The sequence below is a fragment of the Danaus plexippus genome, chromosome 25 (assembly GCF_018135715.1).
Source record: "Danaus plexippus chromosome 25, MEX_DaPlex, whole genome shotgun sequence".
Lineage (NCBI taxonomy): Eukaryota > Metazoa > Arthropoda > Insecta > Lepidoptera > Nymphalidae > Danaus > Danaus plexippus.
This window is the reverse complement of record NC_083553.1, coordinates 3,025,825-3,041,573: the sequence shown is the minus strand read 5'-3', so window position 1 is coordinate 3,041,573 and position 15,749 is coordinate 3,025,825. Positions and strand designations below refer to the sequence as shown.

Genomic DNA, 15,749 nt, shown 5'->3' with positions numbered 1-15,749 from the left:
AGTATTTATTACTTATCTTGTTTCTGATATGTTTGTATGTGTCCTTTAATCTCTGTAACTTACTAGCATTATAATGTAAGCATATAAAATATACTTATATCCATACATACATATGTACCTTATCTATCATGTAAGAATGTTATTCCTGTATGTTATATAGTTGCTATGTTTTTACCTACTGTGCAAATTAAACGTGCTCTTATGTGTGTGTATTATACTCCCAGGTTGGAGACGTGTACCCTAGTGCTGTACATCTACCAGCTGTCGACCGCACTCAGTTATTTGGAAAGCAAGAAATTCGTACACAGGGACATAGCTGCTCGGAACGTGCTGGTGTCCACGCCGACCTGTGTTAAGGTAATATGCAAACATTATACAATAGAAACCTGTATAGTACGGGATGATAAATACAAGAACTCTTCTGCTTATATTGGAACTGATCACACCAGAAGCCTCAGGGTGGAGCCCGGCTGGTATCAATGAGTTATTTGTTATATTTATTGTATGGCAGTTGCTATTGCAGCATGAGTTCAACACCGGTTTATTAATGAACAGAGCTGCCTGGAGTGAGCCGGAGTAGTGACAGAAATAGTTAGCTCACTCCATTATAATAAATTGAAAGACAAGTTGAGCTCAACAGTAATGTCTAATAAATGTATTCTGTGAGATGAACTACTATGTTACATGTGGGAGCTATTTAACACCACATTCTGTCTTATTAATGGATACAAATTCTGTTTATTAATGAAATGTGTGTGTGTGTGTGTGTGTGTGTGTAACATTGAAAATTCAATATATATATATTACTACTACTAAGATCCTTAATTTTTTTTAACTTGGTAATAAGGAAAAGGAATTTTAAACAACTTTCAGTTGGCTGACTTCGGTCTTTCAAAAATGGTGGAAGACAAGTCGTACTACAAGGCGTCCCGCGGGAAGTTGCCCATCAAATGGATGGCGCCTGAATCTATTAACTTTAGGAGATTCACTTCCGCTTCCGACGTGTGGATGTTCGGTCAGTCTATATAATATATATACATATTACATGATAATGCAACACATCTGATAAATGTGTATGGCATGTCTTGTGGCGTCATTGGATATGGTTATTTTACGCTCGCTTGTTTTATTAACAATTTAACATCTCCCTTTCCCCGTGGTGAGACGTTGGTTAGAATGTGAAGTTGATTAAATTCCTTATATATATATTTCACAGAATTTTATTCTCTATATTTTTATCTAGGTGTGTGTATGTGGGAGATCCTTATGCTGGGCGTGAAGCCGTTCAGTGGCGTCAAAAACAACGACGTGATCGGCAAGCTCGAGAATGGTGAGCGACTGGCGCTGCCGCCTCGCTGCCCGCCACGCCTGTACTCCCTCATGTCCCACTGCTGGGCCTACGAACCCTCGCAGAGACCCACGGCGCACCAGCTCAAAGAAACGCTCTTGTGAGTCCAATGTCATTGCTATGTCATCGAAATGAGATTAAGATAAAATAATTGTCCTTTAGCTTCTATATGTTCTTTTGTTCTGGATTTTTCAATGATTAGTGAGCACATTGATATGTTACAGTGAAATCCTGCAAGAGGAACGGAACACGGCCTGGGACACTATGAGGAGGGAGAACAGACGAGTGGCGGCCGCCTCGTGGGGAGACGACCCCCCGCCCAAACCATCACGGCAACCGCACACACACGCACCAGGTACACACACAGATACCTTAGTAGTGTAACACATAGAAAGCATCGTCCTATATTTACTTATAAGGTTTTATATCTCCAGGAACTGACTCGGGCGGTCCGCAGACGTACATCGTGGCGCAGAGCCCGGCTGTGTTGGCGCAGCTGCTGAGGGAGAACCCCGCGCGCGCCGACCCGCACGCCTACACCACGCCCGCCTCGGTATTCAACACGCTCGCTGTGTTCACCCCCGACTCCGACCCCGACCCCACCGCCTCCCCCTCCCCCGCCGTTGCCCCCGCCCCCGCTCCCGCCCCCGCGCTCCTCACTAGACCCATCCCCGTGACTCAGCTGCACCGCCTGGACCCACTGGTCCCCGACGACGCCCCCGCAACTCACCAGGGACGGATAGCGGCGCCCGACTCGTGCGACAACCTCGCCGCCCCCACCCTCGCCCCCGCTTCCAACCCCGCCCTCGCGACCGGGCCCCCGGACGAGGCCGATGCTTACCCGAGCAGGGTCCGATCATTGGAGCGCATGCCGCGAGTCCTGGAGAGGGCACCGTTGAGGGTGGGCTCCCTGGAGCGGAACAGTCGTCCGAGCGGGGCTCCCCCGTTGTTCCGCCAGCAGTCGGTGCCGGCGTCACCGCCGCGCGCGCGGCGCGAGCGCGACGTGGGGCAGTTCTCGGTGCAGGGCTCGCTGAACGCTCAGCTGGCGGCCAGCGTCCTCAACAAGATGAGGCAGCAGCCGGAGCCGCCGCTCGTGGAGGAGATATACGACTTCGGCGGAGATAACGTTAGGAGCTGCGTCGCGATCGCGCAGCGATCGGGCGGCCGCCGGGGCCGTAGGGTGGCGTCGCACCTGGCGCCGCCCTACGGCCCCTCGGGCCCCGCGTCCGGGCCTCAATGCGCCGCTCTCGGGCCCCCTGGGCCCCTTATCGCCGCGGACCAGGTGATCGCGAGCATGAATTGGCGAAAATCAAAATTTTGTTTATATTTTTTGTTGCAACTGGTTCCGTAGTTACTATTTTGTTTTGCGCATGACTTGTCCGGTTTGGTTGTCTGTGACTGCGCGTGTCCCGGGCGTCGCCTGTCCGACGACTGTTATATAATCGTGTCAGTATCGGCCAGCTCGCACTAAACGGTCCCTGACCGGCAGTTTCTCTCGACACGTATATAACCTCCCCTAGGACTCCCCTCCCCGTCATTCCTCACAGCCCTGTTTTATTTATTTTCCAGAACATTTGTGTCCAATGGGTCCCGCCTTAGACATGGTTTTCTTTTTTTTTATTTTACTTTCTTTTTTTTCCGAAATCACATCTGAAAAACGTTATTTCTCTTACAGCACAGGTACGCCATGTTAAAAAAAAATATTTATGTGTTCTATAAAATATCGCCCCCGTACGATCAATACTCATCCGTGTGCGGTCGGTATAAAGTTTAAATTTAATTAACTATCAACGCTTTATTTGTAGATTATGATTTCGTAGACTCGATGCTTGTTTTGTTAGTTACGTTGATTATTTTGAATGTTTGTTAGCACTTTCAAATGTGATTTCTTTTTATGAAAAGAACTAATAATGTAGCTGTTGACAATAACGGTGTGTGGACTACTAAAACGATCGCTACCTTAACACGCGGAATACTGACCTCTATTAATATGACGATAGAGTCCAGAGTTCGATACGGAGCAGGCGGTGGAGAGGCGACTCCTGGCCGAGCTCACGAGACAGCAACACCAGAGCGAAGAGGACAGGAGGTGGCTGCAGATGCAAGAAGATAACCTGGTGAATGCGTGACGCTAGTATAACATATATCATGTAGTTATAGAAGCACATTTTCATAGATTTATATGCATTTTTTTCATGAAGATAGAAGCATATTTATTTATATATATATATAAATTGTTTATATACATATAGCCTCTTTTTTAATTCATGTAAATTCATGATAAGGGCTTGTGAGTAAACTATTAATTACATAATAACAAGACAAGAACATAATGACAATAATGTTTACAGAAGCGACTCTCTAACGTACAGATGGCCCCGGAGGCGGACACCGAGAGGCAAGACCAAGCGACGCCGGACGTCAAACCCACCAGTCACACACCGACCGGTGATTATAATACTTGTAATATTTCTAGGGACGGATGTTTGTTTGTTGCTTCTAAGCTGTATATGCTGAACGAATTCTGATTAGACTTTCCTATAGCATAGTTTAGCTTCAGAACACCTTATAGGTGATATATGTTATATGTCCCATGACTCCGTGTAGTTTTCGGTTATGCAGTATGAGGTCACGTGACACAGACAATAGATGGCGCTCTACACACAGTATGCCTGAAATAATGACGAAAGACGAAGTCTCTCTCAAAAACTAGCATAAAACAATTTAAATCTGTCATATAAAGATAAAGATTCAATTAAGTAATATATTAATAGAACCGTTTATGCTTTATTTAGCGTCCAACTCATCAGAGACGAGCCCCGCGAGCACAGTGAACACTAAAGATAGACCAGCCAGTGAAGATAAAGTATGTAAACAAAATAATCAGCCATACATGTCAGGAACGAGCGTTATAACTTGTGTGCTATGAAGTGATATTAAAGAATTACAGTTAACGCATTAAATTAATGAATAAATGAAGTAACGCAACTAACTGCACAGAAATAATTGTTTTTATCTTATGCTTATTTATTTTATGTCCAGGGCCGTGTGAAGGAGCCGGTGTACAGCGCAACCACGGCCGTGGTGAGGTGTGTGATGTGCCTGGCGGGTGCCGCCACCAGCACGCCGCGGTCGGCGCCCACCGTGCTCGCAGCTGTGAGGGCGGTGGGTGAAGCTCTAAGGCATTTATGCGCAACCGTCGACAAACTTGTCGCTTTGTACCCGCCCGCAGCACAAAGGTGGGTGCCATGTGTCAGACATGTTGACTGACTGACTGATCGACTGACCGAGGCGGAACGCTAATGTCCGTGTGATATTCATATATGTGAAGTAATGACATGGTTCCTCAAAATTACTATAATTAATTATTTCTTTGATGTAATTGCCAGGGAGGTTGAAATGGCACATCAGGTACTGAGCAAGGACATGGCGGCCCTCGTGGAAGCCATGAGACTCGCCATCCACTACGCGAGGACCACGCTGCAGCAGGATTACACCAAGTGAGTGCGACGAGGAATATATCATGGAGGCCAAAGATAACTACTTAGAGCTAAACGGCTGTTTGTCATGGGATGTATTTTGTCGCTCATTGTTAAAGCCTTAACGAGTTCTAAATGTTTACATTGTTACCAGGAGTATGCTCGCCGCCGCGCACGTGCTGGCGATGGACGCCAAAAACCTATTAGACGTAGTGGACTGTATACGCGAGAGACATCCCCACGTGGACTGGCGCTCCGCCCTCCGCGACGTGTCACCCGAGCCCGGGCCTCCGCCCCTCGACAACCAGACGCTCAGCTCGCAGAACCAAGTGTTCGCGCCCCAATGCCAGACCCTGACTCCTCAGAACCCGGTCCTCAGCACGCAGTCCTCACTACAAGAGCCGATCAAACCCGACTTTAAAGTCAACCAGCCGGTGACGGCAGTGACGACCGCCATACACCTCGACCAGCACAAGGAACACAACAGTCTGCCGGTCACCTCCAACAGAGTGTCCACTCTCATCCACAACTTCAACTTCGGGAACGTCAAAGACCAGCACATATACGGCAACGAGACGCAGTTCCAGCACTCGCAGTCCTGTGACGATTCCAAGCTAGACGGCGCGCCCTACGAGACGGCCAGGAACAGGGTCCAAGCGGCGACCAAGGACACCCCGGCTATATACTCGGTTTCCAAAAAAATGCTGCCCTTGGAGCACAGCGACCAGGGCTGAAGGTCGCCGGTTTTAGTTCGCTTGTAGTGCAAGTTTCGTTCGGCGCGGCCCGAAGGCTTCACAGGCTATGATAGATTAGTACTTAACAGAGCATTTATTTTGTAACGGAGTCTGCTTGTATTCCTCCGTAGGTCGGACGTAGCGCGGAAAGACAATCTCTGGATTGCTCAATTTTCTTAGCGATGTTTTTTTTTTATCGATAAGTTGTTGAGCCTCTGCGTGTCGCGCGGTGCTCCCGCTCGGCGCCGAGCCGTGCGGGGCGTCGTCTGTAGCGCCGTTATATTCATCACATATAATCGACTCATGAAGTTATTTACATTATCATAATCATGGCACTGTGGCGCATCGTACTAATTAAATTTACATTAAACAAAAAAAAAAAAAACAAAAATCTTCGGCCCTAATTTTAATTTTTTTATAGATAATATACTTTTTAGTAGGAAATGTTATAAAATATATTAGACCACTGGGACTGTGTTCAATTTAAAACAAAAAAAAAGCCACGTAGCGATGCGCCCGGCCGTAAACATCGACATATAAACTATAACATATCGGCATTGTTTCGCTTCAGAATAATATACGTGTTGCTTTATGTGAATCGTTAGTCCACATATCTCTGTACTCACGGCGTGTTATCATAATTTACTTTAAACATCATCAAAATCAGACTAATAAAAAATATTAAATTTCCTTTGTGGCCCCACCCACTGCCACACACGAACTGTCGCTGTTAAGATTTGTTCCGAACCTAATGTAACGCATTCCACTGACTCGGAACATGTGTGTGTGATGTTCAACAAAAAAATATATAATATATTTTGGCGTGTTATGTAAATGTTTGTATTTTAAATTAATTTATAATATCAATGAGGTTCCGTATACATCAAAATATTTTGTTCCATACAAATAGCTTGATCGAATGACATCAATGTTCTGTAACGTTCTAGACTGCTTCAGACGCCAGATGTGTATCCTAACGGAGCCTGGCTCGGTGTGACGTTTATTTTCAAAGCACTCTTGTCTTTAACTCGCTATACTTCCCACGCTTTAGTCGACTGTGTCACAACTCACGAGTGAGCGTGTAGTCCGACGGTTCCGTACGCAGTATTCGAAAGTTATGTTTGTTTGTAAAAATGTACAAAACGGAAAGGAATGTCCATAATTATACTAATTTCTATCCAAAGTTTTATTATAAGAATAGATCTCATATAAGCGAGTAGATTTAATTTTGTTAGTTGTACAATTGTAACAGAATTTATTTATTGAGTTGGGTTGATGTTTTTGTAATGTAAGCTTAGAGGATGTCATTCCAAAGTGTATGCGGCCGCAGTCCAGTAATACAAATATAATGTTGTGACCGGGTTTTGTTTACGCAATACTGAATAAAGGACAGGTCTACAGCCTTGTTTCATTTGATGCGTTCTTGTATGTGCGTTTCTTATTAAATAAAAAATCATTAATAATTTTATATAAACAATTTATTGTTATAGAAAAATTAAACAGTTTATTCCTTACACAGATACAAAATGGTAAATCAAGTGTCTCCAGTATGGGTCACAGAGTATATTTTAAATTAGCTATCAACAATACTTTCCCGCTTATAAATTTTCTTATACTCCAACACTACTGCGTTATCATATCAGGTCAGCCATAGTGACGAATTTTGATAACCCCCAGTACATTTAAAGATAAATATGTTATCGCGCCATCTAGCGAAACAAATATGTACTATGGCGCAACAATAGACTAATGTTACTAATGTTTTTTTTTTCTAAATAACGACTAAAAAGGACTTTAACGTCGACTTTGAAGTCGGTGGCTAATTGCAAAGCGATATTGATTCTCACCAAGTTACAGGAGTAACTCTCGAAAAATAAAAACTACAAATTACATTGTTAATTAAATATTCAATACAAACAATTAGAAATCCAATTCTAAGCATGACCTTATTAGATAAATGCTGACAATGAGTTAACAGTCCAGGAAGTTGGCGGCCATGAGCAGCTCGAGGGCTATTTCCGGTGCGATGGGGAATTCCGGTATCTCTGTAGAAGAATTTGTGTAGCGCACCTTGTACGTGAAATACATACACACCTTCTGCAGCACGTGGGAGCTGAGGAGAGACGAAACGTTGTATCGAAACAGACAAATATACATTTTATATCGGGCGCCCACATAACTTTCAATTATAAGGCGGCCTTATATATGACATTCAAAAAAAAACATGTGAAGTAGCATTTCTCCAAGTATTTATAACTTTTTCATACCTTAATAATAAATACATATAATATTAGTTGACCAATCTTGATTACACATAAAATGATTTTTTTACAAATTGATAAATTTATGTTATTTTATAAGCACTTATTAGTTTTTAAATCATATTGAAGTACAACACTGTCCTTTAATATATTTAATATAAAATAAGGGCATTTTGTCGTAAACAGAAACCTTAATCGACTAATTCAAAAGTCCAGTTAAAGTTACAAAAACATCGTCATATCGGGTAATACTCACGGTATTTCTCTGAAGTTGACCTCATTGGCCTCGTTCTCGGCGAACTGTCCCGGTCCGCTCAGCATGGCCTTTATAGTTCCCGAGGTGAGCGCGTGTTCTCTCTTCACGATGAACTCGTGGCCGTCCGAGGAGACCAGTTTGACGTACATAGCGTCCGGACCCTCGCACCCGCCGTACACCTTCTCTTCAGATACTGGATTGTAAAATATTGGATCATAGGAGAGAAGGTTAAGCCTATAGATAAGACTGAGCTAGGATAATACACATTCCAAGATGGACTATGATATATATAAAGTGGGTCACTGTTATATTAAAAAAAAATTAATCACATTTACGCAGAACAAAATCACCTGCATATGTATTTGCAATAAATTGAAATATATTATTTATATATATATATTTGTCTGTCATCTTATCGTAGGATGTTAAGTTATTGTAACATTTTTACAGTGGCATATCAGAATAATAATACCAAAAACAAATGCGTATTTTATAACTATAGTTGCAATGGGAACGTCAAAGAAAATGCGGCTAGATACAAAATCATCCAACACTTAAAATTTAAATGCATAATATTTAACAACAAACAATTTTCTCTTACTTGGTCACTTCTATATCAACTCATTATGCATAGAAATCTAAACTTAGGATGGCTCTTCAGCATTGAAAGCCTTATTCACTCTCTTTAATGTCATCCTAAATTAATTTGCAAGTTCAAATTTCTCACCACTTCCGGAGCCGGCCGCAGTGCTCGGTGACCGTTGTTCTTCGGCCACGTTGGTGCCAGATGAAGCCGCTGAAGCAGGCACCGACCCAACATTCTGTTCAGACATCTGCAAAATATTAAAGCCTTTAATTAGAAATATTAAAAAAAAAATTTCGCTCCAAATCAGATAATATTTTACTTTTAAGTTTTTTGTTTGTCATAACTAGTACAAGAAAAATATAAAATGATTTTTAAATTTTTGTTTATTGAGTAATATTTTAAAATATATGTATATCCAATTTAACAAAATTATTATAACAATAAAATGAGGTATATAAAATTTCAAGCGAGAGACTATTAAGGAGAATAAGTAATAATAAAAGTTACCTACTATCTCTCCACCAAAATTTAATTGACATATAATTTGAAAAGCAAGTACAGTCATTATTTAATTATAAAAAAGTATTGATGGCAAAAATATAAAAATCATTTAATTTTATTGTAGCCTTGTACTAACATATGAAAAATTTTACAATAATTAAAAACAAAAAATCCCCTTTGATGAAACACAACTATATAAAATTGGAAATAAAAACCGTGTTTCTGTTTACTTTTATAAAGCCATTTAGATCACCATCAATAATACCATATGTATATGTTTATATATATTACCAGTTATATATATAAATCTAGTTTCTACAATAAAATCCTTCCCATACCTTATACAATAAAAAAATAAGCATTTATCTTTCAGTTATGATTAGCCCAAACAAACGGGTGTGAAATATTTATTATTAACATAATAATATATAATAATACACTACACTATAATAATAATATACTGAATTACTGGAAAAAGTTCAAGCTACGCAATGTGGGGTATTATACTCATGAAGATTTCAAAGGCCTGGATTCTTTATTACATTTTATAACACTAAACATCAGCTAACAACAGTCTGATGCACGGCATTTTTCTGAATTACGTCACTGTAAAGTAATTATTAACCATTTCCAAGCACTAGATTATGCATTACTTTACTCCTCACTATTTTAATATCTACGATATAATCTTGAAAAACGTCTGATCTCAGTTATCTATTTATCTGTTTTTATGAAACTTAAAGCTGCCTCCACTCTAAAAGTAAAACAAAAAATATATGCATTTGAGTGACACCTTATTGTTTTAGCATACAACACAATTACATAGCCATTTTTGCATAGTAGTGGTAAAATGTATAATTACACTTTAAAGAAAATGTAATAAATATTACGGTTAAGTTTTAAATATTGCATAAAACCTTCGCACCTTAAGATTCTTAAATAAATTAATGTACACAATAAATCGGATGAAACCGCACGCAGGTTATTTTTATTTGACAGCTTTTCAATGTTCACTGTTCAGTGTTCACTAATATTGATTTCAGATGTTTCGTAGATTGTATAATTTATAAATTTTTATTTTTTGATCCGATTAATTTATAAATAAAAATTGAAACTTCTTCCTAAAATTTGGCTTCTAACTATATTTATCGATAGCAGAATAAAATTTCGTAGAAGTATTTTAAAAATGGCATCACTGTTGGAATGGTTGACGACGATTAGGCGGATTTTTTGACATGGCTTTTTGGCTTCATTTCATTATTTTGACATTTTGCTGTCAACCGCTACGTATTTCTACGAAAAAAGTAGAATTTTCTTAGTTTTTCTTGTTGTCGAAGTATTTTTCACTTGGAGAAGAAGAACACCATAGAAAACACATATAGAAGGACTGGAAATTGAACCTAAATTCCAGGAATTCCACGAGAACCATGTGACACGAATACGAAAAAGGGCTTCCAGACCGTCAATGTGTCAGAAATGTTTTCTGCCATCACGACGAGCCAGCGCTACCACGAAGCCAATACTACAAGGGCGCGTGATAAACTAACGGGGATATAGGGCAAGCGCGTCAAAAATGTGCGCGAGATGGCCAGTCCGCCACCGAACCCTAGAGCAGGTGCGGAGAGCGGCTCCCAGTTCACGGAGGAAACGGGCGGCCCACGCGCGGCCGCCCCGCAGAAGAAGTTCATAGCACCGCCTGCCTCGCAGCTGCCAACCAAGTTGGAGTACGTCGCTCGCGGAGGAACGGGCCGCAGCGTCAAGCACACCTTTCGAACAGTCAAGTTCGCTCGCAGAGTGCCCACGCTGCCTCCTAAGAAGCCCGAAGGTGGGGCGGGCGGCGCGGGTGAGGCGAGCGGCAGCGGCGCCTCGGCCGAGCGCCGCCCGCGTCGCGACCGCAGCAAACGGCATGTCTGCACCACTTGCGACAAACGCTTCTCCAGCCCCGGCAAGCTGAGTCAACACGTTCTCTCTCATACTGGTGAGCTCCCGTTTTCGTGTGATTTATGTGACAAGCGCTTCAATTCTAAATTTAAACTAGTGCGTCACAGTCTCATCCACAGTGAGTCTAGAGCCTTCGCGTGTACCGTCTGCGGTAAGACTTTTAATCGTAAAGATCATCTTACAAATCATGTTAGGGTTCACAACCCAGTTAAAAATATCTATACATGTGAACTCCCCAATTGTAGAAAGTCATATACATCATTGCTAAGTTATCGTAGGCATGTTGCTTTACATTCAGCGGAGGAAGGCAATTTACAGTGCAAGATTTGTGATGAAGTGTTCAATTCGAGACAAGAAATTGTTAACCATCTTAAAGTTCATACAGGGAGTCGAGCGCCCAAAAGTGACACTGATAAGAAGTTTACCTGTGATCATTGTGACAGAAGGTTTTTTACAGCAAAAGATGTTAGACGACATCTTGTGGTTCACACAGGAAGGAGAGATTTTTTATGCCCTCACTGCCCACAAAAGTTTGGCCGTAAAGATCACCTGGTCCGTCATGTTAAGAATGCACATCCCGAGGAGTCATGGAAATCAGCAGCTGTGGGTACATCCAAAGACCCACCGCCAGAAGCTACCTCATTTGAAGAAACTTATACAGAATATAACATTGAAGAAACAGATTTCAACCTTTGGAAGACCATAACTCCTAAAGAAGAAGTACCAGAGGGACGGACAGAGGTCCCGGCTTCTGATATAATAGTAGAAATACCAGATTTAGGGATCAAAGTGGAGCCTCTAGATATAAAGTTAGAAAATCCTCAATCTCCCAGTGAAATACTCGAATATCCAGTAGTTTATATGACCGACTTGCCATATATAACACAACCAATTCGAGATCCTATTGATGTGCATTTACTTAGTTCTGGCAACGTTCAATCAATATTGTTGGACCCTGGCGAGGGTCCTTCGGGATTGTCGAGTCAGATGTTGGGGCTGTTGGAGGAGGGTGAACCTTCTTATCCTAGCGACGAGGGACGGGTGCAGCAGAGGCTGCCGGCTTTCACGCAGGCTTTTCAGACCGCCCAGAGCCCTAAGCCTCCCCCGCCCCCGCCCCCGCCGCACTAACAGCGCCCGATGCATTTAGCTTACGTCGATACTGAACTACCTCATTAGGTAAGATGGAGTAAGCTGTATCATAGTCTGGTTTAGTGCACTCACCTCTAACCTTGGATACTCCAGGCTCTCCAGATTGATATTGCCAAACTGCATGTGTCAGGTATACCAAAACGTTTCCGAATTCTACATGAATATGCTATCTAGTCATGTATGTACTTTCGGACTTTTTTAAATTGTAATTTATATATTATATACGTGACCGTTATACAGTATGGTTGGGACCAACGCTGCGAGCTGATCGACGGGATCAGTCCCATGGAGTAGATACGATTGCATATTTTTATACAACAATATTTAGTGAGCAAGATTTTTATAAAAGTATATGGCTCTTGGGAGCAGTAGGCCGTATAATATGTTTTAGAGAGGCTTACTGTCTTCTACACGAAGGGAATACAACGAAGAGCGTATACTTTTTGTTATATATATATTTATATCTGAATTACTTTTGATGGGTTTATAGAAACGGCTCAGGCCACTCTTAGCTGGCAGGATCTGGTAAACTGAGAGCATTAATATCGGATACAAACATTATTTAACAGTTTTTTTTAACACATACACATATTTACCTCAGAAGCACTGGCTGCTTCCTTAGCATTAAGACATTAAGAGTTGGATCTGCCGACCGAAACTCCAAGCTAACATCAGTAACTGAATGTGCCAAAATTCCTACACGCAGGACGGTGAAGATGAATTGTCTGTAAAGCAATAATTCTTTTGCTCAATCGATCAAAAGAAATCAATTTTGATGTTGTTAATTTTAAACGTTAACAAACTAAACTGGTATTTACGGAAAAAGAGAAACTTGAAGAAATAGTCTCAGCATAATATTTTTTAGGAGTATGAGCCAAATTATGTAATTCGTCGTAAGTTTCACTTTGGGACTAGGTAAGTGTGTCAAGAAGTCTGTAAAAATGTTTTAGGAATTCAAATGTCTGGTGCGATCTTTGTAAAGGACATGTTGCACAGCTTTACTGGGTGCCTCACATTAAACGTTGTACGATAATTTTATGAATGGAATTCCAAAAAAAATGTTCACCCGTCGTCTATCGATATTTGTCGAATTGCTTTCACTGTCGATATCGATGTTTGTATAACAAAAACTGATTTTTTTTATAACTTTATATAAATAACGAACAATGTCAGAGTACTTTCTGTGTTCCAACTCGCACATGGTTTTATCTCGGATCATCGCTCTTTAGAATGTACTCTTTATTAAGATTTTAGAGTTGTCTTAGTAATTATTGCCGATTAATGGAAATGTCGTTCGTTTGTTTTTTTTGGTGATAATATTTTGTATTAGGGTGGATGCGAACCTACTTCCATTTTAAAATCAAATTCAACAGATAAAAAATTTGAAAAATATCAATCCAGTTAGATTTTTTTTTTCTAAAATATAGCCCTACTAAATCATTATTTTTTTGTTATCTTTTCAAGGGTTCGTGTATTTTTTCTATCACCAAACAATTATCGATATATTTGAAGTTATTCAGGTTGAACGTACAACTTCGAAAATTTATTTAAAAAAAAAAGGAGATAATTCAAGGTTCATATATTTGTATTTTAATGTTTGGCGTCTAGTAAAAGCGGACTAGTTATTGTGGGAAGGATCCAATGTCATACACGCTTCATATTCTATAATATGTAAATAATTCTAATCTTTTAGGTTAATAGGACTGTAAAAAATTTAATCTACCTCAATTGCAACTTATTCTTACGTCTAGAAATTTAATTACTATACTAAGTTAGTGAAGATGGAAATTTTAGTTTTTTTTTTTTTCTATTTTGAGAAATTTATTCAATTTAGCGTTCGTTCTGCTGTTGACACGTTGTTTTAATGTTATGTGCTGCAATATATAAACTTCGTTGTTAAAAAAAATATATACATAATAATTTTTTTTTTCATACTAACGACAAGCACTGAACTTGTTCAACATCCGAAAAATCTTTGTTACTTTAAAATTTGAAACAAACTTTTTTTTTTTAATATTAATTTGTTCTCTACACTTTATTTTATATATATCAGTTGAATGGGTGACCAGGTCATGTACTTCTCGAAGTTTAACACTGCCAAAATATCGTTATATAATGATCGACATTCAGATGTATTTAGTGTTTAAATTAATATTATTATAATCCGGTTTTATTATTATTATTATTTGATAAATCGAATCGTAACATGTGAAATACTTTGTTGATAGTTATTATGTATCGTAACTTATATAATTTAAACCGCTAACCTACCTTCTTTCTATCCACTAGTCATATGATGGCAGCACATATCTCAAATAGACAATATTTTTATACTGTGACAATAGCAACTACAGAGTACAAATCATTGTCCTAATAGTATTCACGTACACGTTTGTATGTTTATATATTATTGTATGTCTAGATTATAAATGTATTATGATTGTTAACATATCAAAGAAATGTAAAACGATTATTTGCCTGCCGACATCTTGTTCTTGTATCTAATGTTGAGACCATCACGTATGGCATTTATTTATTACAACAGTCTGCAGACGATAAATTTTATGTAATGTTTTGTAACACAAAGTGTTGAATTTTTTCCCATTATTTTTTTTTTATTTTTTTTTTACGCATAATTACTATTGTTACTATTTTTAATGCCGAGTTATTTTTTTTTTTATTAAGAACGTCTAATGAGTGTGACTCGTTGTATTTATATATACATATATTTTAATTAAAATATGTTGTGTAATACCAAATAATTACATAATTTTATTTTGTTTACACTTAAGGGTTCGAATATTTTTTTTTTATTTATGTAACTTTAAGAGTAAGTTCGGTTAAACGCAACGAAAGTTCTACGAGTGATAATTTTCTTTATGTACGTGGCACAAAATGTCGGTTTCGAAAGGTTTTTTTTCTGTTTAACGTTATTGCTCGTAGCCACACGTAGATCTACGTGATACATACCACATAGGGGCCTTAGAAAAAACTGTAGTTGGAATTATAACAAAATTAAAAAAAAAAAAATTAGGTATCTACGATATTTTAATACAAAGAATCTATTTTGTTACGCTTTTCATTTAAGGCATTTTATATAAAAAAAAAAAATTATATGTATATATAACTTTTTTATAAAAATTTTAAATTCTTATATCATGTTCCACAGTTGGTCAGTTTGGACAAACAAATATATAAATATTTAGATTTTATAATTCCTTTATAAAAAAATAATAAAATATATGTAAAATTTTGTAGTTGAAATTAGTACTAACAAGTAATGTTTTATGTTGCATAAACCGATTCACCCTCGCAGGGACTCCTGTCATATAAATATAATTGTACCTGTTTATAATAACTCGTTGTACTGCGGTCTTCATTGTAATAAACATTTTGAACATCACACACGTCTTTCACTCTATGCTAATACTTTTTAATAAACACAAAAAAAAAACAAAAATAGTCAAATAGAATTTATATAGGAAAATATTAAT

General features: G+C 39.2%; 3 protein-coding genes across 13 annotated transcripts in view; 2 read left to right on the top strand and 1 right to left on the bottom strand.

Moving 5' to 3' along the window:
• LOC116775416 (focal adhesion kinase 1) overlaps positions 1 to 6,959 on the top strand; it is a 72,798-nt gene extending 65,839 nt beyond the window's left edge. For all 11 annotated transcript variants that reach the window (XM_061524557.1, XM_061524560.1, XM_061524564.1 and 8 more), the window contains 11 exons: positions 225 to 357; positions 874 to 1,015; positions 1,244 to 1,448; positions 1,573 to 1,703; positions 1,783 to 1,901; positions 3,349 to 3,465; positions 3,700 to 3,796; positions 4,144 to 4,214; positions 4,391 to 4,587; positions 4,738 to 4,848; positions 4,982 to 6,959. In XM_061524557.1, coding sequence (XP_061380541.1) covers positions 225 to 357; positions 874 to 1,015; positions 1,244 to 1,448; positions 1,573 to 1,703; positions 1,783 to 1,901; positions 3,349 to 3,465; positions 3,700 to 3,796; positions 4,144 to 4,214; positions 4,391 to 4,587; positions 4,738 to 4,848; positions 4,982 to 5,561 — 1,903 coding nt within the window. In that variant the 3' untranslated portion in view covers positions 5,562 to 6,959. The remainder of the gene's footprint in view (positions 1 to 224; positions 358 to 873; positions 1,016 to 1,243; positions 1,449 to 1,572; positions 1,704 to 1,782; positions 1,902 to 3,348; positions 3,466 to 3,699; positions 3,797 to 4,143; positions 4,215 to 4,390; positions 4,588 to 4,737; positions 4,849 to 4,981) is intronic.
• A 62-nt stretch (positions 6,960 to 7,021) lies between these two features.
• On the bottom strand, positions 7,022 to 10,219 carry LOC116775074 (elongin-C). The gene is made up of 4 exons (XM_032667880.2): positions 10,091 to 10,219; positions 8,806 to 8,911; positions 8,079 to 8,271; positions 7,022 to 7,674 (listed from the first exon to the last, which is right to left on the bottom strand). The coding sequence occupies exons 2-4, from the start codon at positions 8,909 to 8,911 to the stop codon at positions 7,533 to 7,535; spliced, it is 441 nt and encodes a 146-aa protein (XP_032523771.1). The 5' UTR covers positions 10,091 to 10,219; the 3' UTR covers positions 7,022 to 7,532.
• A 94-nt stretch (positions 10,220 to 10,313) lies between these two features.
• On the top strand, positions 10,314 to 15,658 carry LOC116775073 (zinc finger protein PLAG1-like). Its single transcript, XM_032667879.2, has one exon. It carries the CDS (start codon positions 10,750 to 10,752, stop codon positions 12,232 to 12,234), a length of 1,485 nt encoding a protein of 494 aa, XP_032523770.1. The 5' UTR covers positions 10,314 to 10,749; the 3' UTR covers positions 12,235 to 15,658.
• The last annotated feature ends 91 nt before the right edge of the window (positions 15,659 to 15,749 follow it).